This window comes from Centruroides vittatus, unplaced genomic scaffold (genome assembly GCF_030686945.1).
Source record: "Centruroides vittatus isolate TY-2023 unplaced genomic scaffold, ASM3068694v2 contig_1050, whole genome shotgun sequence".
Lineage (NCBI taxonomy): Eukaryota > Metazoa > Arthropoda > Arachnida > Scorpiones > Buthidae > Centruroides > Centruroides vittatus.
This window is the reverse complement of record NW_027120679.1, coordinates 1035123-1060741: the sequence shown is the minus strand read 5'-3', so window position 1 is coordinate 1060741 and position 25619 is coordinate 1035123. Positions and strand designations below refer to the sequence as shown.

Genomic DNA, 25619 nt, shown 5'->3' with positions numbered 1-25619 from the left:
TCTTCATGATAACTAAATGCCTAGTTTTGTCTGCTTTGGTCATCACTAAGTCATTCGTTCTTAACCACTCTTTCGTAAGCCATATGTCTCTATTCTTAATACTAGTTGCTTTTTTCTTTGGGCGGTGACTGATGACCGTCTTCCATCTAAACAATTCTTTATCCAAGGGATCCATACCAACTACCCCTCTTTCAATCTCCTGTATGGAGGTTTCCCAACTATTTACAACATCGGACCTGGGAACACCGGGAAGTTAAGGCCTTTTTCTAGTACCTCCCTGATTTTCTTCGATATTTCTATCTGGTCCCATACTTTCGCTACTTTCAACACCTGGTATAACAAGGTGACGGCCGGATGTTTGAGCGATTAAGACTTCAGTCTACCGCTCTGAGATCGATTTCGGGCTGTTGAAGAACCCGGGGCGATCTGTATCTGGTGTGTCAAGACAGTCCAGCAGCCCAAATTGTGGATCTTCAGAAACCGACGATGGGTAAGATTAAAACGGCCCTCTATAAACAAAACAAAGAATCACCAGCTGCCATATATGCAAGTGTGATGAAATATACGATGAGCACGAAGATCTTTAATTAATGATCTTAGGTAAGAGTTAACAGTACTAAAATACGAGCGAGATTTGTGCGCAGATAATTTCTTACCACAGTAAATTTAACAGAAAAATTTATCACAAAACGATTATTGATGCTAATGTCTGAAATTCTATTTAATCCATGCAAGATGTGTGATACCAGAGCCCCTTCGGCCGCCAATTTAAAGTCTTTTAATCTTTAAAATTGGCGTTTCCACTTCCCGGGACGAGGACCCAGGGGTTGGATTTGTGGGAAGCGAGTGTTCGGGTTGTTTCATTGTGTCGAATTACACAGAACGTGGCGCTTGACGTGTAAGTGCGTGAGTGCGAGAATTCGAGTAAAGGTTAAACGGTGTATATCTTCGTGTACAGTGATGTTGTGTCCGTGTGTGTGTGTGATCGAAGAACGTATTCGGCATGCCTATAAACAGAAAAACAGTAAATTACGATACGAGAATAAGATGTGTTAAAAAATGAAACGAAAGAGTTCTTACCATCGAAGATTTCGGAAAATATTCATATGTCCACTTGGTCCTCTTCGTGGTAAAGTTGGGAAGGGAGAAGAATCTCCCTCCCAAATGTTCCTACAAAACACAAAGACAGTGAGAAAAGCAGAAGTTGATTCATTTATTACCTAAGGTGAAGATTATTACCTTTATCAGACAGTCTTTCTTCCCGAACAGTGTTATGAGAAGAGCGAAGGACCTGACCTAGCCTAGCCTAGCCTAACCTAACCTACCCTAACCGGAAGCTCAATCCTCATAACAGCTGTTTGGGAAGAAAGGTAAGCCGAATGTCGATTCCGGTGAAGAAACGTGTCACGTCCGGGTGGTCACAATCGGGAGTCAAATCCGTTGTCGTCGACCGAGTGTCACGTTCGGGAGACAAGTCCGTGGGTCACGTCCGGGAAAAGGTGTCGAGTCCGGGTGAAAAGTGTCTAATCCGGTAAAGATTAAATAGAAAAAAAAATTAATTAAATTTAAGGTTTTAGTTTAAATGTTAGTACGACAAGAGGAAAAAAAATTAAAAAACCTCTTGCCTTCTTATCCTACGTTAGTAAATTGAAACCGAAATCTTAAATTTAATGTTAGTACGACAAGAGGAAAAAAAATTAAAAAACCTCTTGCCTTCTTATACTACGTTAGTAAATTGAAACTAAAACCTTAAATTTAAATGATACTTCAGAAATAGCAAAGGAAAAAGTCGTTCACATCTCTTGCGAAGCGACGCTTTTTCCTTTGCATCCTTGCCCACACCGAACGAGAGGATCCCACTCGTTGGAAAAGGGAGGAATGATCGAAACATTCCTCCCCTCCCAGTGCGGCAAAGATGATGTCGTCAACATGGAGAATTTTCACTTTTCGGAACAAGTCCGAACAGCGAAATGCCTCCTCTCCGTTCAACGCGGAACAGAGAATGCTGTCGACATCTTCTATTCCTAAAGTCGTTCCGGTGAAGAAAGAACCCCTTCCGCAATTGATGGAAGAGAGTTCCTCTCCCCGCTCAAAGAGGGAAAAGGCCCTCTCTTCATCCATTGCGGAAGGAGAACGCCCTTCACACTTCTTCATCTTCTTAGGCCGCAGCCACCGCCAAAACCGCCAGTCCTTCATTCTGTAAAGAAAGAAAAATATATATATATATATTAATGGGATTCGGATATACTTAACGCAGAAAAAGTTCACGACGAATCGGAATTCGGATAGCTCGCGTTAGATCCTAGCGGAAATTGCTAGAACGTTCCAACTGTATTTGCAGTAGAGACGACCGACCCGGAACGAAGAAACTCTCTTACATGTAATTTGTATTTGTACGAAGGAAAATTAAAGACACGCCGCACGTAGCCATGCGGAAAAGGCACTCGAGCCCAAGTCGTAACAAGTGTTTCGTTATAGAGCAATTTACCCTAACGTGTATGTCGCATAAACGCAACGACGGCATTTAAAAGAGTTTCGTGCAAAGAAATTGCCAACGAGTCGTCCAAAACACAAGACAAACGTACGAAGAAGCGAAACGTGCCCACAGCCGAACTCGTCATTCGGGACACGAACGTTTAAGTGGCACAAAGCATTGGCAGAGGGTTACGTAAGTGTGGAAGATCGACTGCACTCAGAAAAGACCACCTCGTGGAAAGACACAAAGAGCCTAAGGAAAAGAATTCTTTGTGTCCAGCCTGTATAGATAACTGTCAAGTGTATTAGTATTAGACGTGTTTGCAGACAATTTAATTCTGGCAAAATAAGCCATTGAAAAGCGTTGTAACTAATACATAAATTGCATGGAGAAGTCGGAGGTCAAAGGGCGAAATTTTTGACCTGTCGAAGGAACAGCCCATGCTTCAGAATGCCGTCTCCGTCCATCAATGTTACCAGAGTATATTTCAGTTAAAATTACGATGGAATTCGTATTTAAAGTTAGTATTAAATAATTTTTAATTGAATTTCTATAAATAATCCTTATTCTTTGACAGTGTTTATAAAATATAAATGAATTAATTACGAAAATAAACCAATGAGCAAATACTTAATCGGTTTTCGGCGCTTCGGTCGTTTCCAATGTGGCGGCTTGTTTAAAAGTCCTAATTCACAAGCGACGGCAGATTTAAACGCAAATACGCCGGCCGATGCCGTCTCCGTAAGTTGGATTAAACGAAACGAAAATAAAATCTTACAGCTAGCTAAATTCTAATTAAAATCTTTCTTTGTGTACTGTCGGCGTCCAAAAGTCTTCTTAAAACCACTTCGGGTAGCAAAAAACACCGAGAAAAGGCAAAAAACACACCGAAAACAGGAGCAAAGAGCGCACACGTCCGTCCGGCAAGCGAAAAACGTGCAAAGTGACGCAAAATCGTGTTGCAACAATACGCGTTTCCATAGAAACATAGAAACGGCAATTGTTGCCGTTTCTATGGAGATTAGAAAGCGCTTAACGAATTCGAATGCGATTGACGTAATGGATTCTTTTTGAATTTTAAGGCTAAATATCTGCATTTTTTACGTTTCTATCCCCCGAATGACGACGGATTGGGATCGAGAGACTCCCTACCGCCCTCCGCCTTCCGTTTCCATTCTCCACAAGGGGTTAGAAGCAAGATTTTCTATAATCGAACGTCATCTTTACCTCGCCACCCCCCCAAAACTAGAACAAATCATTCCTCTCGTTCGTCCAGTATTCTCCGATTGACCGACAGCGCAATGTTTGCTAAATTTCGTAATATTTCGTTTATCCGAAGCTATTTTAAAAGCGGTTTCCTGACGTCATCGGACGTTGGTTATATGAAATATAGTGTACGTGTTATAGTTTAGTTACGTAAACGTTAATTAAAGTGACTTATATATTAATAAGACTTATTTCCAAGAACTAATAATTTATTTACTTTAAAGTAATAAATTTTAAGTGAAAATAAACTAATTTTTTAAAATAAAATTTTTAACGAATTTGGGGAGAAGCATATTTTTGACAGCAGTGGCGTAGCGTGGGTGTCAGCCGCCCGCGGCGGAGTGAAAATTTCGCCGTCCCCTTATTTAGGTATTTTTACAAGATATTATTATTTATTGTGAAATTTTGCCGCTCCCTATAAGTGCCGCCCGGGGCGGGCCGCCCCTGCCGCCCCCACTACGCTACGCCACTGCTTCAGCTTTCAGGAAAGTTTGAAGAATATCTTGTTGATTATTCTGAAAATATTCTTAATTTAATAAATTAAAGATTTTGTGGGTAAGAGTTGAAAATAGACCAACCACCAGCTGTTTTCGAGCAGCAATTATTTTTTTAACAGTGTTCAAAATCGATCGAATTGAATGAAAGTTTAACATATTTCTGGCAATGTCCATAAACAATCTAATGTAAGTAGGAAGTGGTTCGATTTCAGGAAAGTACACTAAATGAACAAATTTTGACTGAAGAAGCATAAATTTCTTTTTCTAAATTCCTTAAAAAAAATAGAAAAACTCATTTACATGATAATCTATTTGATGGTATTTTCACGATATCATTTTGAAGTAAATAATCTAAACAATGGACAATTTTGTTGTATTCTTCGTTTTCTTCATTAAATTTAGCACTGAATATTAATTTTCCCATTATATTAAACACTAGACCCTTGTAACTTTGAGCAATATCGGGAGGTTTGCCATTTTCTTTTTTGATTTTTTCTATAAAAGCAACAGTCGGATCATGTATCGCTGTGCTCATCTGAAAACGTAAAGAAGTAAACAATATTGAAATATACAGTAGAATGTATGGAATATAAATGAAAGTTTTATAATACCATTTTAATTTTCTGAGAGGTAAAGCAATTCGTCATGACACTTCTTAAGTTTTTCCACTTAATACCTTTTTACAATGCCATAATATATTTTACTGATTCGTGAGATATTCCCATATCTGGAAGTATTCGCTAGAAAACGACGTTTATAAATAAATCGTTTTAAAATTTAATGTTTCTTATACAATGAAGACCAGAAGCTGAACTTAGTCTCTCCCGCAAAAATTTTTAAACTTTTTAATTTGCATAATTTTAAGGAATTCGATATCAGAACACATTATATAAGGCTTAGCTCCTAAAAAGAATCTAAAAATATTATTGTAAGATTGATTTTAGCTTAAGTACAATTAATTATTATTTTTAATATATATTTAGATTTTCATCTGCATTAATACAGTAAAACCTGCGTAAACTAGAACCAAACGGTACCAAACGTTAAAACCCGTTTAAACGGAACCTACCAAACATGTTTCCTGTTTGGCAGGTTCCGTTTAAACGGGTTTTAAACTTCTCATCCCGGGAAATCCCGCAAATTTCTTAAAAGTTCACTTTTTTCTTATTTTATGTTAAAGTTGTGGAAATTTTACCAATACTAAGTATAATTAACTCATAAACTGCCAGAATACATTTGTATTTATTAATTTTAAACCTACTTATTAGTTTTTTAAATTTTTGCTCGTTATGGAATGTCACAAATGGTCAATACGTATCTTATTTGTGGCAAGACTCTAAAAATTCTTTACTTGTCAGAACCTGTAATGTCTGGAATAATTGCGCTTATGCTGTCTTAATTTTTAACCATGCCCAGTAGCTTCAATAAATGCGTAGCTGTAACGCCGGGTTGTGCAAATTGGGCAAGGATACAAACGAGTACGGAGTCTGCAAGTATAAAGTTTTTCTTCATAAACCTAATTATTAAAGACAAACGAATTGCCGAATTATCGGGCTATGAGCTCGATGCCGCTGTTAAAGCAGACGAGACAGACAAATCAAGAATACTAAAGAGCAAAAGAAGTGCTACAATCTCGAAAACGAACTAGAAATCTTCCAGGCTACGGGTGAAAAAACACATAACATCTGTTTTCTCTTAAATGCATTAAACACGAGTCCACTCATATCAATTGAATCGGAAAGAACATTCCCGGTAGCGGCTCTTTTCATAACTAAAATAAGAATCGGATTGAGTGATCGGAGTATCGACCATCTTAGCTTTTTAAAATCTTATTATAAAAATTTACGGGGATACTATAGATTACCACCTATGGAATTTCAGGACTTTGAATACATATCTGAACTGAGGGGACCGAGACGAGTTCAACGATATCCTACTTTTAGACCGGAGACGAAAAATAAGAAAGTTATCATAGTTTTTAAGTTATCATACTTTTTTAATGCTTTCATGCAGACGGCACCGTAGTTGCTAGTTCTGCCATCTCGCGGTAAAGTCTGCAAACAAATTTTAAAAAAGCACTCTGAAAGGCTAGAAATTGCACGAACAGTCGAATGCCACTTCCTTTTTTTTCTTTTGTTCAAGAACTACCGTGAATCAATAACTAGTGACGTTAAAACAATCGGCGGCCTGCCGGTGGCTCTCCTCCCGGGGGGAGTCCGCCCGGAGCACGAACGGTCGAACGCCCGTTCCTTTTTTTCCTTTTGTTCGAGCATTGCGATTCCCGATCGCGATAGCGCGGTCGGCTCGTAGTACTATCCGACCGCGAGCGATAGCGAGACTGAGGAGCCGTAGCCCCCGAGGTCGACTAGCGCGAGGGTGTGCAAAAAGGACTTAACCCGAACTGTAGACGATCGGTGTGCTCGTGGATCAACATATGCCTTTGTTGAAGGTATATATGACCGACTTGCCGGACTGCCTGTTAAACACGCGATAGGCTTAGCAGAGAGAGCGACGCGACTTCCGATCATCGCGCGATCGCCGAAAAAAGTATGATAACTTTCTTATTTTATGCCTCAGGCCCAAAAGTAGGTTACCGTTGAACTCGTCTCGGTCCTCTGAGTTCAAATATATACTCAAAGTCCCGAAATTCCATAGGTGGTATTCTATAATACACCCGAATTGACAATAATATTTTTTGTATTATGTTTTATTTAAAATACGAAAATTACCTTTAAAGTTAGAAGTTCGATCTTAAGTTCATTTTTTTTTTTTTTTTTTTTAATTTTCAACTCAATTCAAAGCATTTTGTTGTTGTAGTTGTATGTAGTTTCCAGCAAACTTTAATAAATTTTTTCTATTTGTGAAAATTTCTATGTAATTCAAAGGTAATTTTTAACATATATCTTACACAGCATTATTAATATGATTTTGGAGGTTGCAAACGTATTAAATTACTTTAGAAAATGAAAAATACAGTCGAGTCCGCATAAGTCGACACTCCAATGGGAAGTAGAAATGTATCGAGTTATCCGATGTGACGACTAAAGCGAAGTTGGAAAAAAAACACAAAACTACAATTAATAAAATACAGTAGTGCGTTATACAGTAGTATAGGCTTATGATACATTGTGTCTTCCATTTACAATTACTCTGTAGATGAAAAATTGAAATTTCGTTTAGTGTTGTTTGTTTTGAGCACTTAACTGTCTCGACTTTCTTCTTTTTCAACGATCACGAACGCCTTTAAAACATAATCTTTGCAATTGTCAATTGTTGGCAAGTAACATCTAAGGATTCTTAATGCCTCTAGCGTGATAAAACGCAAAATTGGATTATGGTGCGATGTTCGTGTAGATTGTATATTTTCTTTTTGTTTATCTGTTATTATTTTATACATAAAATGTTAAGGCATTTTTATTAATATGTATATATATATATATATTAATAATATAATATATTATTATATTATTAAATATATTAATTATATATTAATAAATAAATCGACTTCCCACCTGAAAAAAACGAGTTTGCACCACACATGCAGAGTGAATTCATTTTTTCACGAGGGGGTGACGACTTATCGGAGTGTGGGACGGCAAAAGTATGTCGACTTATCCAGTGGTGACGAGTTAAGCGGTGTCGAGTAAACCGGAGTGTTTTAACATTAATGCCTATGTAAGTCGGCCAAGACCACAGAAAACTGACTACTTAACCGATGGTGTCGAGTTATCCGGGTGTCGACTTATGCGGACTCGACTGTAATTATATAATTTAATTTCAAGATATTTTGTACATCTTAAAAGTAATTATTTCTATTCCGGGATTTCCCGGGAAACAGTTCACTTTTATCCCGGAATCCCGGGAAAGCAAAAGACCGGGAAATGAGAAACCCTAGTGTTATGTAGATTACTCTCTATGGAATTTCGGGACTTTAGTATATATCTGAACTCAGGGGACCGAGACGATTTCAACGGTATTTTACTTTTGGACCGAAGACCAAAGATAAGAAAGTTAGCAGATTAACAATTTTGGAAAGCGGTTAAAGTTTACCTTGGTAGCCCCAATGACCGCGCTTCCGACTGTTCTTGCTCCCAACAGCCTTCTCCCGGAGGGGGGCCACCGGCAGGCCGCCGATTGTTTAACGACACTAATTATTGATTCACGGTAATTCTTGAACACGTATCAATAACTAGTATGTAACAATAACTAGAATAGAATAGAACAGAATAGAATGTACTGTGCTGAAGAATGCTTTTCAGTGCATTCTTCAGTACAGTGCATTCTATTCTATTGCTGTTCATTCAATTGTAGTTCATTCTGTTGTATTTCATTCTATTCTACAGTGCATTCTAACCCAACCTATTCTAACCTAATGCATAGAGTGCACTATGAAAGGCAAGAAATCGTTAATTTGCTAACTTTCTTATCTTTGGTCTACGGTCCAAAAGTAGGGTACCGTTGAACTCGTCTCGCTCCCCTGAGTTCAGATATATACTCAAAGTCCCGAAATTCTATAGAGAGTAATCTATATGACTTCCATTACGTTTTTCCTTCAAAAAAGGTTAAATAACATATAAAACATTTATTTACCCGTAAAATTCGTAGATGTTACCTTTAATTCATTATTGCAGGCAAAATGCATTTGTGAGCATTTTAAGCGCAATACGAGCGTATTTGCTCGTTTGCTCGTATTGCGTTTGAAATGCCCACGAATTGTGTGTTTTTCCTTAATAAAATCCGGTACAATGGCAGACAAATTGAATGGGAGAAAAAACGGGTCTCAACACAGAACTACCGCTCCTGTTATATCAATACTTTATTCAGTGGTGGCAATTATTACAAGATCATCCAATCTGATCGTGATCGTGTTCGTTTCTTTGCGGTTCTTTTTATGACGTAATCAGTTATAAACACTAACAAAACGTAGCAATAAATTAATATTTTCTGATAATAATCAATGAACGTAATGTTTGTAATCGTCTTTTCCTAATCTGGGGAAAAGTTTAGGGGATTTTTATGGGTAAAATATTATTTTCTAGGGGACGCTGCAACTTGGAAGTTGGCAACTCTGCATATTTGTTTATATGTTGTTGGTCACGTGATGAGGTTGGATGTATGAAAATATTTTAGGCTGGATTCGGAAGAATTAATGAAACTTTCTCGATTTAAAGTTATGAAGGAGTCATGATGGTAAATATAGAAAATACATCAGATGAAGGAAGTATTTTGCGCAAAATGGGAGACGACTGTGTAGTTTATCATTCTTCAGTCACTTTCCAAGACTATTTGGATGATAGCCTGGAATCCTTCACCGATCGAATCTTCGATAATGAAAGAATCAGAAACGATGTCGATCATTTCGATCAGAACCTTAATACTAAGGTTGATAACAACGTGGAAGAACAAGAAAATGCCGGGTTTGTATTTCTCACAATTATATTTCTATTTTCTTGATAGTCATGTTCCATTTAAAGTCTTATTGCTAAAACTAGTTCATATTTGATAGAAATGGGTACTTTGCAAGCAAAAACCGTGTAAAAAGATACCGAATTGAACATTGTAGCCAAACATATTCCTAATCTATGTTACTTCCTTATTATGAAAATATTTTAAATACTCTATATGTAAATATTGTTCATTTTTCAAAATAATGCATTTTATGTTTTATATTAAACAAGAATAAAAAGAAAGAAACAGTAGTGCTGTTTGATAATGTAATCGAATTTCTTAATTAACTTTCTATATTTCTTGTTGGAGTCTGAAAGATGTAAATAAACAATGTTTAAAGTAAAATCAATTACATAACTATTTGTTAAAGTACAAGTTGAAGTTGAATCTAATTAGTAATTTGTTTTTGTTGATCTTTTCTGATTGATCGATTGCATTGTAAGACTAAAACTATGATCAATTAACTAGATGTTGATAGCATTATAAGAAATTATGGTATGTATAATTTCTTATGAAAGCTTTTGAATTGACTATATTCAACCAAAATGATTTGCTCAAGTATTAATTTAGCTTTTAGGATTTTTTCTAAGTTTAGATTTTTAACCTTTATCACAAGCTTACCTTAAATTTAAGCTATCTTTGCTTTATATTGGCCTATATAATTAGATAGTTATATATAGATAACTATTTCAATATAACTATTTTAAAACTTACAACTAAAGTATAGATATAACTATTTTATTTAAAGATGTCATTGAATTAAAGCTAGTGTTTTAATATTATGAATATGGAAGATTATAATTATGAATATTATAATTACTTTTATTATGAATAATAATTCATAATGTTTTAATAAGAGTATTTAAGAAAACATATCTTAAAATATAGTCTATTATTCCAATAAAAAATTATTACAAATCTTTTTACTTTGATATGAATTGTTGAAAATTTTTTAATGTTTCTCATGAATATTATCGTTGAATTTAACTTTATTATTTTAAAATATAATACCCCATAATTAAAAAGAAATTTACTTTTGAGTTAATACATTTTTGGATGAATTGAATCTTATAAATTTATTTATCTTAAAACTTTATTTTCATATATTTATTATTCTAGGAATACGAAATTTAAAAATTAAGCTTTTCAAGTGATTTTTTATGTTCTGACATAAATTGTACTTTTGATATATTCATCAATTAGACCAAATTCAGTGCTACCATCACCATCCTTAAGGGTGATAGAAGACTCAATGGGATGCTGGAAGGCAAGGGAGACAAAAATTCATTTTGAAACAAAAAAAAACATATATGTAAATATAAGAAATATATGCACTAAAAGGGAGAATGGTCCAATGAAAAGTGTGAGAAACACAACTAGACTAGTGGAGACAGTTTTTTCATTACACTAAAAATATAATTTATTGTTTATAAGTTAAGCAAGTAAGAGAAACAAGCAAACTCTCTTTATTAAACTTGGTTTCTGATTAATTGTTTTAGTAAACTAGTTAGTACATTTATTAATAATTAATTATTGCTAATATATAGTCATTTGAAGAAAATAAGTTCGTCTGTAATAAAAAAAATAATTTGTCACATTTAAATAATTTTTATAAATATCACTAGTTACAATAGGTCTTAAAAATTCTTATTTTATTGACTATTATATAAGAATTTGTGTCATGTTCAATTGAATGTTTCCTGCTATGAGTAGATACAATTAAAAATAGACAACAGAAATGTACAACATACAGCCATTAGTTATTTGTTTAAATTACATAATTGAACTATTAAAATAAATTCATAATGCATAGAGTGGCTATAAGAAGAAATATAAATCAAATAAGATTCTTATACACTTTAAGAAAATAATTAAAAAATTAGATTCTTTCAATAAGAGAGAGAGAGAGAGAGAAAATATTTTAAATCCTCATATTGAATATATTAATTTGACAAATGTTTTTTTAAGCTATATCCAAATTATTTACAATTTTAATTGTTTCTAATTCCTCCTCCACACCTCCATGACTTTATGCATGTTGTAATGTGTTTATCTGTAATTTTGTAACTTTTTTGTTATTTCTTGTTTTGATAATTATATATATTTTCTAATTTATAGTTTATAGTCAAGAAGTATAAATTTAGTTTTTGTATAAGCATTGTTTTATTTTCACAATATATATATATCTCATCTGAATTTTCTTTTTTCTTGTTATGTGACATCAATTTAATTGCATACAATCTTAGATTATCAGACTAATAATGTGAATGAGCAGACAAGTTTTTGTGATTAATTTAAATTTTATAAATTAATTTACATTTATTAGGATATTAATTTTATGATGATTATCTTTTTATTTTTAAATCCTAATCAAATTAGCTAGCATAACAGCATATCTGTATTTATATTTGAGTTTTGTTACTTCTTGATGCATTCCTATTTAAAGTTTATAAACATTGTATCAGAGATATAGTTATAAGCATGTATATTACAAATTAACTAGTTTTAAACATTAAATAAAAAAAATAACAGCCGGACTTTGAAAATTTAATTAAAATCAATGCTTGACAAACAAATTTTACCCATTAACTACTGCATTCAGAAATTCTAAAATACCATTGGCCTAGTTGTCATGAGTTCAAGAAGTTGTATATTTTTTTTAATGTTTTTCTCTTTGAACTTTCAAATGACTAATAAATTGTTCATAGATTGTTAAAGATTATCTGTAAAATATATATGTATAGTATTTATATTTTTCATTGAAAGCATTTTTAGGCAGTAACTAAAATATTATTTTAAATGTAACATTTCAATTAGTTTTCAATAAAATCTTTTTTGGTTTATCTAAAGAAATAAATAATGCATGGTTCATTGATAGTTGGAATGAGAAGATCTATTTGTGGCAAGTACAGTAAGCATTTACACCAAGAATAAGCTCATATTTAGTGTATTGAATTACTTATATATCAAAATAATACTTGTATCAAAAAAAATGTCTTCCTTATATTATGTACAAAATCAATCTTTCCTGTATAAGGTTAATAAACTCAAATTATGCATTATTTTTTACTTAATAATTCATTTAATTGCTGATTACAGTCTGTTTTGAAATTTTTTAAAGAAATCTGAGGGTGACCTTGATTGTAAGTTACCGGTATCCAGTTGTTTTTTGTCATATCATTCTAACATATTTCCTAAATAAATAACTGAAAAATAATTACATTGTTTTTATATACACACAAAAACATTATTTTTAAATTATTAACTTTTATTATAAATAACACTGTTTATTTAGTAATATTAAGGTTGCTAAGATTGCATAGCTTAATTTAATAATGTTATAAAATTGTTTTTCTGGTTATTTTGTAATTGCAGGATACTTAATAAAGTAATACTTTAAAATGTTATAGCCTAATATAATACTTATATACACATAAAAGTAGCAAATTTAAATATATAATTTTATATAAAATCAATATGAAATTTATCACATTTAATGATAGTTTTCTATTAATTTATAAACTGAAAAAATATCTCATTTTCATATGTTAATGAAATATTAAGGTAATTTTTTTAAGAATTATATTTTTGACATTGTATTTTATCACATGTTAGATCACTATTCTTTGATCATCTTTAAGATGGTCTATGCTTGATTAACAATTATAGGAAGCTATTTTAATATTTTTTCCCTGAAAATTTGAATTTAAAAAGTGGAATCAGTCTGCAAAAATTGCATGTCTATTCATTAAGTTTATGATAATGAACTGGGGCTGTCCAGATGACCAAGTGGCTAAGAGCAGCCCACTGCTCTGGGGGAACCCAGGATCAAATCTGGATGGATCAGAAAACCTAGGAATTTTTTGGGGTGGTCCATCTGGATATATTGGGCCCCATCTCTCACCACTCGCCCACCCTACTGTGGGACCAGCCAAACTCAATGGGCTTACTAAAAAGATCCTCTTAGTGCTCATAGAACAGAAAGGGTTTTAATTAAAAATAATAGTAATAGTAATTGTGAATAATAATAGTTGTGAAAATGTTGAAGGATCAAAGCAGATTCACCAATACAAAAACATATAACTTTTTCTTAATTGTGAGAAAATACATATTTTTTTCAAAAATTATTAACACGTTCATGGCATTATTAACATGTTCATCAGTAGATAAACATTTAAGCAGCTGCTGGGCGTTACGAGTCACCAGTGCTGCCTCGTACTATTAAATTAATATATTTTATTGCACCTAATAAAATAATATCGATATATCAAGTATGATGTCTGTAGAATTATGTTATCAAAACATGTGCGCCGCCCCATGGAAAAACAAGCAATTACATCTGTCACCCTAACTAGACATGTCCATACAAGTCACATGTGCCTCGTAACACCGTGAACGTGTTAATATCTCTTCGATATAACTAATAGTAGACAGTTATATCACAAATTATGATTTCAAATCTAATGTTGATAACACAAAATTATTTCTGAATAAAACTTTTATCAATGAAGTATATATTCATTCAGTATTTCTTATCTATAGATACTAGGCCAATTTAATCATTTAATCAGATTTACTTTTAGTGAATGCTGTCTACACAATTTCAAAAAATTTAAAGAACAAAAAACAATTTTAAAGACTACAAATACGTAAAAATATTTGAGACAGACAGTCTGTCTCAAATATTTTTACCTCAAAAACCTCTATCTTGAAAATTTTTTCCTCTGCATTTTCAGTCTAAATTCAATACATTTTCCATACTTATCTTAAATAATCTTCTCTATAGCTCATATTATGGACTGAAGTGTCAATTACAAAGCTTGGCAACTACATTTTGATATCAAATTGCAGTTGAGAAACATCTCTTGCAATAAAGTTTCACAAAACCTTTCACTCTCTCTCTAGCCATTTCTTTAATCCATTAGATAGGATTAAGATTATTAGATATCTAATGGATTAAAGAAACAGCTAGAGAAAGAGTGAAAGGTTTTGTGAAACTTTCTTAAAGAAGGTCTAGCTTTCCATGCATGGAATCTCTTGCAATACAGTACATAGTTGCAATTAATGCTGCTTTTTTCTAATTGGTGAGTTTGGCTTCTATCTTATTGGTTGAAGAAAGTCAGGCATCAGAAACTATTGAAAAACTATTTCTGTTAAGGTATGTCAATGTTTTATTTATACTTAATACAGGAATGTACTGTACTTGCTATTGTATTAATAAAATACTGTATTTCCAATCAAACCTATTATCATTTACTGTGTAGGAAACTCTATACCAGATTACCTTGAGGCTATAATATGAATAGCCATTTTACTGAATTTTCTGTAAGAACTGATTAATCCTAAACAATGCTTGCCGTATCAAACACTTTTATTTCACAAATTACCATTAAGATACATTTTATGATAATTTCTCCTCCCTTCAGTATAGAATTTTATCGGTTTTAACAAGACATCTTTGCAATAATTAGTTCTTATAGGAAGTTCTATAAATTAAGTATCATAAAACAATTTCAGGATTGATTGCTGATAGCACATTGTAGCTTAAATGTAATTTCATGACAGCTATCTGGTTAATTAAAGAATATGTAAACTTTTAAAAATGGAAGTTTCCTGTTTTTATTATTATTATTATTCAATTGATTATGTAATAAAATTTGAGTTTTCTAGTTAATTTATGTCATTATTTTCAGATATATTCAGCATACCATATCTGCTGATCAGATATGCATGCAGATTAATCCTGGTAATGTTCCCATGCCAAAGAATCCTTCTCATGCAATATTAACAATAGAAAGTAGAAACCAAGAAACAAAAAAGAAAGAAATTAAAAGATTTCGTTGTGATTATGAGGGATGTTCGCGTACTTACAGCACTGCTGGGAATCTCAAGACTCATCAGAAAACTCATACTGGTATGTTATATTCATTTATTGTTTGTAAATTGATGTTTGCTTTATTATAAAAAAAAATTTAAATTGTGTGTGTGTGTGTGTATATATTTATCTTATCTTATCTTAGGTGAATATACATTTGTTTGTGCAGAGGAGGGATGTGGAAAATCCTTTCTTACTTCGTACAGCCTGAAAATTCATGTTAGAGTTCATACAAAAGAAAAGCCATTTGAATGTGATGTAACTGGTTGTGAAAAAGCATTTAACACATTGTACAGGTGAGTATTTACTTTGAAAATTTATATTGAGTTATAATTGTATACAGCAGGGATGGTCAACAAGTTGATTGTGATTCACCAGTCAATCAGCACATCATTTTTGGTCAATCTCAGAAAGTATGGCCCTGTTAAAATGCAAAGAACATGGTGTAATTTGGTAGGAATATTAAACTCTTAATTTTTGAGAGAAATCTTTTAACTGTGTGCTATGAGTTGGTAATACTCCATAAGATAACACATAGGTGGATACAAAACAGTGCTCTTTGTGTTGAAGGTTATTGCTAGGTTATGTTATTTTAGTAATTATTTTGTTGTGCCCTAAGCTATTTCAGTTAAGTGCAAAATGAGTGAGCCAAAGAGGAGCAAAATTTATGATTGGCAACAAAAGAAATAAAATTCTTTTTGTTATGATAAAAATAAATGGTGTTGTTTAATTTATATTTAGTGTATTTATGAAAGAGATAATCTGGAATGCTAATTACTGTGATATAAATAAATATAAGTTTGTTTTGCAGCATAATTTTATTAAGCTATTATAGAAGAACAGAGATGTGAAGTGGATCATTGATGCTCTTTTAACTCAGAGGCGGATTAAATGGTGGGAAAACTGGGTGGCCACCTGGGGCCCACAAGCCCACAAGATTCTTGATATTTCCATAACAAAATAGTACAATATAAAATTATAAAATAATAACCATATATTTTTAAAACCAAAAATATAACATTAATATTCATGTAGAAATAAAAGCAAATACCACATTGAAAAAGTTATCAAATTAAATTAGTTTAACAAAATAGGGGCCCTTTCAAATTTTATCACTCAGGGACCCCAAGTAATCTGCCACAGTTTTCTCATAAAAGTCTCTAAGTTGGACAGACCTGCTATACAGTATTTGTAACAATATTATTATTACCAATACTGTTATTACTACATAATATAAAATTTTCGAATAAAATGATTTGTAATGATGATAATACAATCTATAATGTTCAATGGACAATAGAATCAAATTTGTTTCAAAAAGTTAATATTTTTCTGTTAAATTTCAAATATTGATATGATAAAAAGTTATGTTTTCTAGTATAAGATTAGCATCATTATTGTAATACAAAGATATATAATTATATTAAAATTGTTTTTTAACTTGAAAGATATGAGACAAATTACATAACAGAATATTGAGATTTATATCAAAATACAAAATTCCATCTTGAGTAAAGGAATATTTATTTTTGATCATAAAATAAATTTTACAATTATAAAGAGAATAAAACAAATTAACTTTGTTTTTTGCATAATGAATTTTAACAAAATCTTTTGTTTTTTTGTTCAGTGCAATTAATCATAAATGCTCATTGCATAAATCTGTTTCTTAAAATTGAAATTGAATATTTACAGTATCATTTGTTAAGTTAATTCTCAAAATTTAAGATTGACAGCAGAGGAAATGTTTGAATTGCATGGAAAAAATCATATTTTTGAATACATCATCCAAGAATATGACTTTCAGAAAGTGACTTTTTATAATGCGTGCTTAAGGTTTTAGATATTGCAATATGTTTGTTCTTTTCATTTAATATGGAAATGATATTATAAATATAAAAAATAATTCACATTTGTTTATGTAAATATTTCACTGTTTTAAAAGTTAAATTTATAATCAATTATCATCATCTTTTTGAAAAAGTGTTTACAAAGAGCATTTGAAGTTTTTATATTCTTATAAAGATTTCACAGTTGAAAAGATTAGGTATCATATCTTAATGAAAATATAAATCAGTAAAAAAGAATAATTTTTTATTTCATAATTTAATAAGATTCAAAGACTTATAAGCAAAAATTTTTATTGTGAATGATGATAAATGTTTGTAATTTAACTGCTATTATTATTTATGCAACGGCCAACAAAATAGACTGTAGTCCTTGGGCCCAACCAAAATCTATAACAAAATTTTAAATATAAAGTTTGCAAAATTAATGTATATAATTTCAGTTGCATAAAGGGAGAAAAAAGAAATGTAAAAATCAAGAGCATCATCTCAGAACAAGGGATAGAGAGGCCTAGGAGACCCTAGCTTTGGGATGTAATCACTTCCATATTCCAACACAATTGTTTTTATGAAAATCTAGTTATGTTTAAAAACACTGATGCTGTCATATGTAAATGTGAAAAATATTACATTCAATTGAACATTAATTATATACTTAAAATCAAAATACACTGTGTTTATCACTTTACATCATTCTGGAGACAAAGTTGTTAGCATTAGATCAATAAAATTTTGTGAGCACATTTATCTTGATACATGAAAACTATGAACAGAGTTTCAAAAATAGTTAACAGTTTTATTACGAGGGGTCTATAACAGCACTACTGCTGTAGCTATTTCAAAGAAACTGTTCAACATGCTTTCCATCACTCTCAGTAACATATTGCAGTCAAGTTATCAAATTAGCAACAGCCAAGTACAGCATGTCAGGACTAATGAGACACTTCTCTTTCAGTTCATTTCTTTAGTTCTGATTATCCTGCAACCCATGTGTATAAGCCCTACTTTTCAAATAGACCCATAACCAGAAGTCACAAGGTATGAGATTGGGTGAACGAGTTGGAGTACAGACACTTTCAATTTTTACTTAGAAATAGCTAAATTCATTTATCATAAAGAAGACAGACAAAAATTTATTTTATTTGGGTCTCTAAAATGGTGTTTTGTCGTTTTTTATTAAAGTGCATTTTTATTCAACTAATATATTTATAAATAATATGTAACCCAAAAAGTAGCCAATGCGCCAAATGATATTTTTTATGCCAAACTAAATAAAGGGTAGCCAAATCTTGCAATGCTGGAAGGAATACTAAATAAAGCTGGAGTTGGGACAAAAGATTATAGACCCAAATGCAGGGAAAGGAGAGAAAGGACAAAAGATAAAGAAGTGAGGAAGGTTGGAAAATTAAGGGTCAATATTTACATGACAGAAGGTCTATTTAACCTTTCTGTTATGTGACATTGTTGTGACAATAGTGCCATTTTAGACATATAGATCCCTAGTGGCAAAAATTTTAATTATTTTTGAAACTAGTTTTCCCATGTTGAGTTAAACATAGGAAAACTATCCTGGTTAAACATACCTATAAAATTTTATCAACCTATCTCTAATAGCTTTCCCTCAAGAGTAGTTTAAAACTACAAATGCTATCTACAGATGTCTGTTATCAATATGACAATGACCTAGGGCATTCCTGGCCAACTTGTAGCAGGATGTGATTGATCCTTTTAACTCATAAAAGTCAATGATCACATCTCAGTTCTATAAAAGAATAGAGACCATTTACACAAAGAGCATTTCTTTGTATCCACCACATTATTTTATGGAAAGTTACTAATCCATAGCAAATAATTAAGCTTCAGTGAAAAACATGGATTTAATATTCCTTTTAAAATTACATGGGTTTTGATGGGTCCATTTTAATGGGTTATATTTTTTGCATCAACCAAAAGTAATACAATCAACTTGTTGGTTACCCCTAATCTAGAGTTACCTGAGATTTTTTAAATTTATTGTTAAATAAGACTTTTTACAGATAATAATAATAATTATAGCTCTTCTTTTATTATCGATATTGTATGATAATCAATTTTTATTAAAATTTATTTAGGCTAAAAGCTCATCAAAGGCTTCATACTGGTAAAACTTTCAACTGTTCTCAAGAAGGTTGTCTCAAGTTTTTTACAACTCTTAGTGATTTAAGAAAGCATAATCGTACTCATACAGGAGAGAAACCATTCAGGTATCTTATTTTCCAAAAAAAATCTTTTTTATTTAAAAATTGTTTTACTACAGCAATTTTTATTTCAAGATGTGAAGAAAATGGATGTGGTAAATCATTTGCAGCAAATCATCATCTAAAAACTCATATCAGAACTCATACAGGTATTATTTCTCATCTGAAACATTTTGAATTGTGAAAATAGAAGTTTATCAATTGATTAAACAGTGTCTTAATTATAGGTGAAAAACCTTATTCATGTACACAGGGTGGATGCCAAAAATCATTTTCTACACAGTATAGTTTAAAAACACATATGAATAAACACGATAGACTTCAAGATTCAAATGAGGTAAACTATTTTAAATGAAATATATATATCAAATGATTATTTAATAAATAACAACAACAGTGATGTTTGTGCTTTACAGACAGAAATTAGTAAAGAAACTCCTCTTACTACAGAAGAACTTAGCACAAGTGCACAAGTTTTACTTTCTTCTATGTGCAACAACAAAACAAAGAGTGACACTTCACAATCAATGATAAATATCCCTCTCTCAGCTCTCAATGTAGATGCAACTGTTTCAGAAGGAGTAACAGGTGAATTTAACATTTAGTTTTTAAACATTGTTGTAATGTAAGTGTAATTTTAGTAATATTTTAATTTTTATACCATCTTTCATATCACATGAAGTCAGCAACATGAAACATAATAGTGTCTTTCTATTGCACCTCATTATATCACACTTCTTTTTTCTTTCAAATATAACTTTAGGCAATAATTTAAAACAATTAGTTACCATTGAATTTCTATTTGCGAAGAAATTACCTTATTCCAATCACAGACTTTGAAATTACCACTGTAAGAAATACAGGGTGTCAAATGAGTCGCTGACAACTTTGATTGAGGACAACTTTTTAACAATCTGAGGGCACTGATATCTCGCAGCCACCATCTTGTAAACAAAGATAATTGTTTAGTGCTGACATGCCAATTTTTAAAAAAAAAATTTAAAATTGAGCAAATATTCAGTGGATGAATGCATTTTTTGGTTAAACATTGGTACAAATGTGATGAAAACCCCACTCTGCTACTGCAGATATGGTCAACAACAACCCAAATCCAACAAGAGGTGTGGTTACCAATTTAATCAAGAAATTTGAGAGAACAGGCAGTGTAAAGAATGATGATGAAGCCAGGACAGGCAGACCACAATCATTGAGATCAGAGAGGAATATCAAGGCAGCAAGAGCCATAGTTGATGAAGATCCAAACACATTTCGGGCCAAGGGCAATCACTGAAGAGTTCCCAGAGAGCGGCAGAGGAGGAGTTTCATGGCCACCTTATTCCCCAAACTCAATCCCATGGACTTTTTCCTCTGAGGATATCTCAAGATAAGATTTATTGGAACTCTATTGCCAACTTCAAACAGCTCAAATCTGTTATCAAAGCCCAAGATTTGAGCCATTCCTGATGAAGTTCTGGCAAATGTGGTTGCTGGTTTTGAGTATCAATTATGGTCCTGTATTGCCTGCCAAGGGGATACAGGACCATAATTGATACTCAAATTAATTGAGAGCACTTCAAAAACCTCATCTACTAATTACTTTTGGTCTCAATAGTATTCTCACCAAGTTCCATGTTGATGATAAAAAATCAGAAATTTGTCACCTCAATCAAAGTTGTTTGTGACTTATTTGACACCCTGTACAATCCACAAAAAAGCATGTCAAGATGGAGATCAAAAATATTCAAAACAGATGGATAACGTTGGTTATATGGTGCCATCTGATATGTTGTTCATTTGTGATAATTACAATAGCCTCTTGTTATGTGATAAAATTAGCTAAGTCATATCTGTAACATTCATTTTCATATTTCACTGTATTCTTACAAACAAATTTAAATTAACTCTTAAGGATTGAATACAATAAAGCCATATCAGTATTTGGATCATACTTGATTTCTTTAATTTTAAATTATTTATATTAAGTTTTTTAAATATTTGTGCACCTCAAAACAGAATTTTTAACAGAAACAAAATTTTTGATCTCTTGATATTGTGTTTATGATGATGATAAAAGATTATCTTTGTTTAGTACCAATCTGTGGAACTTCTGTTTTAATTGATAAGCACAGTTAAACACTAAACACAAAAATCGCTAAGAAAAAAGGACAAGGACATTAGGCTGCTTTTATGCAGATGCAAGAAAAGGGTAAAACAAGCAAAAGAGAACTTTTGGAATCAGAATTTGCACTTATGATGCAGTTTATGCAGAAGAGAGAAATGAGCAGAATGCTAGCAATCTGTTGAACATGAATGGTCTGAGAAGCTGTAAAAAATAATAATAATAAACATATAGAGCTATAAATAAAAGGAAGGAAATGTTAAAGAAAAACAAAATGAAAAATGTAACACTACTCTGATGAATTTTATAATGAAGTAAAGTTAATAGACTTTTCCTTCCAGTTTTTGCTTGAATGCAACTAGAGGGAAAACAAGGAGAAAACTTCTGTAGGTACATGATCTTGGTTTGCTTGGTTTTTCCATCTCTTGCATTTCTCACATCTACATAAATGCAGCCTAAGGATTTTATAAGTCAATAGATGATATTTATATTATTCAATGTAATTGTTTACGTCTTTCATAACATTTCAAAGGAAAAGATAAATATAAACATCCAAACAGAAATGATTTATTACAGATTATATTTTAGTAAATTAATATTTCAAACATTGATAAATTCCTTGATTTTATTTTAATGGTTTTATTTTTCAGCATATGCATTGATTCCATTGGGAAATGTTAATCTAGTAAAACCACCAAATGGTTTAGAAGAAGTACAGTCGAATAATCCATCTATGACTAGATTATTTTTACCACCGAATGTAACTTTTAATGCTTCTCAGTTAGAAAACATGAATAGTGTTCAATTAGTACCAACTACAAACTTCATAGATAACATTGACAATTCCCAAATTGCTTCTAACATCCAACAGCTGGAAATAAATCAGTTAACAGCTTCTGAAAGCCAGAACAACCAGGAGAAAGACAATGTAGACATCATCAGTGCTTCAGTAATCGAAGCAGAAATCTGTAAATGTGAACCATCTGCTTGTCAAAAAGATGGAAAGGGATGTTGTTCGGGATGCCCCTCCGAAAATGATTGCGTGGAAGGAATGCCACTAAATGTGGAAAATTCAGGCAATTATGACAAAGTTCAACAAACTGTTTCTTCTTTTCCAGGATATATCACAAATATTTTAGATGTTCCTGGAAGTCAGGTGCTTGCTTCTCTGGATGAAGATATCTGTAATTCCAATGAAGATATTTTAAATCAAGAATTGTTGTTTGAAGCTTGAATGTGCTTTTTTTTTCTTTCCACAAAATTTAAGTTGAATTTTTGTATATTTTTTTAATTTAATAGCTTAGTTTTATTCAAATAAACATTTTGTATTTAACTAACATAAGATCATGCATGTTTAACAAAATATTAACACATTTGTTGATGAGAAAGAGTCACTTCACAATCTAAATATAAAATTCCAAAAGGAATAAGCTTGTGTAAAATCTAAAATTTACATAATTACATGTATAAGTTAGTTTGTAAGATGATTGCTCTATTCAAGTTAATACAAAAAAGAAAAAAAAAAAAAAAAAGAAAAACCGTCCAGTATTTGATTTTTGTAAGTCATTACAAAAGCTAAATGTTCTACTAAGTAGCTTATTATTTGAAAAATAATGCAATATATATATACATACATACAAGAGGATGCTCTATAAACTTTCAAGGACTGATTACAGAACCAAATCTTAGAATAAATCATGGTTTAGATTCACCTCTGTCCAGATCAAGACCACAGCTTTTGAAATGGCTGATGAGAGTTTGATGATTAACAATGGTTATTTGTTTGAATAAAGGAAAGATTAAATGTCAGAGGCTTAACCTGTGATTTAGGTTAGACTTTGCTTCTGCAATTGTTCTAAACAGTTTTAAATTTTTAACAATTTCTAAAGGAGAAATTAAAAAATGTTATGGAAAAGGTTATCCTCAAATTATGCTGAGAGCACAATTTTATCCAAATTTTTTTCAAAAGAAATTTTGCCAAATGTCTTATAAGTATTTTGAACATGCTAGAATAGTCATATACCATGTTTTCTTGATTCTGGCATGCATTACATTTGCAAGTTATTGAAAACACAGCCAGAAAAAGTTAGTGTTTCATGATGTCCACATTTTTGGATGTATTCATTTATGACTCCTTTAACAAGTACAAGTACAAAAATTGACCATGATGTAGACCATTAAGAAATCAAAATTATCATGCAATCAACATTTTAACAACATTTTGTGTTGGTATGCACAAACATAAAATTTACCTGATACGTACAGTATATAGCATCACATTGAAATATTGTGTACACGTTCTTTGGCATGGTGGAAAACTCAGCTTAAATACAGCTTTTTAGGCAATTTGTCTGCTAGACATCATTCACAATGCTACAGTTCAAAAGACCAAAACTGTTCCAAAACCGTTCCAAAACCAAAATTAAAACTGTAGTGGTAGAATGTATACCATATCTATATTGGCATTGTAATATATATGAATTGCCAAGCAGAGTGAAGAGCAAATGACACTGCATTAAATCAACTTTGTGCCCAATTCTAATGCACCCTTCAATTTTTTGAGATGGGGAAAAGCCAAAAAAAAGATGCAGACAGAATTGAGAAAGCATGGTATTATAGTAACATTTTATACAAATGAAAACTTATGTGGCAATTTGAAAGTTATGTTGATGTCATTTTTCAGCAAAGTATTATAAGATTTTTTTTGTCTAATGAGAAATTACTCTCCATATCCAATTATTGTTCTTCCATGTTAATATTAGTATATGAATATATCTGTGATAATAAATTAGTTTTGTCAATATTTGAAATGACTAGTTTTTGTCTCTCTATATCCATATACATGCACATATACGTCTCAATAATTTTTTAAAATTTATATTAACCAGATGATGTTCAAGAAGATATTCTTTAAAATACATAAAACTATTAATTCCTTTTTCTATGAGAAACAATATATTTCTTAGATTTATACCTCATATATATATATGGTACAGAATGTTTCACAGTTAATAGTTGTAATTTCAGGAATAATCCTATCTGAAAAAAAAATTTAAAAGATTGTGTGAAGTAGTCTCAATTTGCAACTATACAATGGTGATTTGATCAACAGCCAATTGGTCACAAACTAACCAATCTGGAATACATACTGTTGCATATACTCGGAGATTGCTTTTGGTTACAGTATTTGACAGAAATTAATTTGCTTGTTCCAAAATTAGGAGTTGAACCTTAAAAATTTTAAGTAGACAATTTCTTTAGTGCTGAAAAAAATTACTTTTATGATATTTAAAAGAAGATATTTTTTACACACTAAATTTTTGCAACATCTTCAGCAAAACATAAAACCTTTGATAATTTTTAAATTTGCATGGTATATTTATGTTCAACAATGTTTTTCTCACAAAGAAATGTGAGCAAAACAATGTTTTGGAAAGCATAAGAATGTGGAAAAATATAAAAATTATTTGAAATCTAGGAGATAATTTGACAATATCATATTTACTTGAATACAAGACATCTTAATTTTATGTAGGCAGTTTTTGTTTCAACCTCTGATCATGCCAGTCTTGTAATTGTGATATCTAGGTAATCAAAATTTATTTCTTTTTCGTAAGTGAATCCAATGAAGTCAAGATGAAAAACTACTGTTTCATAAGTACGAAAAACTTTAAATAATAATAAAGTGGTTAATTATAAATCATATTGCTCTATGGGAATTAAAAGTAACATATTTTTAAGGAACTAAGAAAAATTTTTAATAGAACAACGTTACAAGAATATATTGAAGGAGAAACTAAAAACTTTTTAAAAAGTATTTATTGAATGATTAACCACAGCGACTTATAAGAATT

General features: G+C 31.5%; 1 protein-coding gene and 2 long non-coding RNA genes across 4 annotated transcripts; 1 reads left to right on the top strand and 2 right to left on the bottom strand.

Annotated features, from left to right (window-relative positions):
- Positions 1–752: 752 nt before the first annotated feature.
- LOC136970842 (uncharacterized) lies at positions 753–2019 on the bottom strand. Its single transcript, XR_010880048.1, has 3 exons — positions 1240–2019; positions 1081–1170; positions 753–1007 (listed from the first exon to the last, which is right to left on the bottom strand). It is a non-coding gene; the product is annotated as an uncharacterized lncRNA (long non-coding RNA).
- A 2594-nt stretch (positions 2020–4613) lies between these two features.
- Positions 4614–4973, bottom strand: LOC136970836 (uncharacterized). Its single transcript, XR_010880047.1, has 2 exons — positions 4851–4973; positions 4614–4774 (listed from the first exon to the last, which is right to left on the bottom strand). It is a non-coding gene; the product is annotated as an uncharacterized lncRNA (long non-coding RNA).
- A 4361-nt stretch (positions 4974–9334) lies between these two features.
- On the top strand, positions 9335–24568 carry LOC136971026 (metal regulatory transcription factor 1-like). Of its 2 annotated transcripts, none has more exons than XM_067265528.1 (8): positions 9335–9656; positions 15381–15601; positions 15732–15858; positions 19521–19652; positions 19722–19795; positions 19874–19983; positions 20063–20234; positions 22416–24568. In XM_067265528.1, exons 1-8 carry the CDS (start codon positions 9424–9426, stop codon positions 22997–22999), a joined length of 1653 nt encoding a protein of 550 aa, XP_067121629.1. In that variant the 5' UTR covers positions 9335–9423; the 3' UTR covers positions 23000–24568. The 2 variants fall into 2 exon arrangements, with proteins under 2 accessions (XP_067121629.1, XP_067121624.1); XM_067265523.1 differs by having other exon boundaries at positions 15708–15858.
- Positions 24569–25619: the final 1051 nt, after the last annotated feature.

Excerpts from the sequence above, each read along its gene's own strand:
- LOC136971026 (XM_067265523.1), top strand. The coding sequence starts at position 9,424 with ATGATGGTAAATATAGAAAATACATCAGATGAAGGAAGTATTTTGCGC. Across the intron at positions 15,602-15,707 it reads TCATCAGAAAACTCATACTG|GTGAATATACATTTGTTTGT; the intron begins GTATGTTATATT and ends ATCTTATCTTAG. Across the intron at positions 19,653-19,721 it reads ACAGGAGAGAAACCATTCAG|ATGTGAAGAAAATGGATGTG; the intron begins GTATCTTATTTT and ends TTTTATTTCAAG.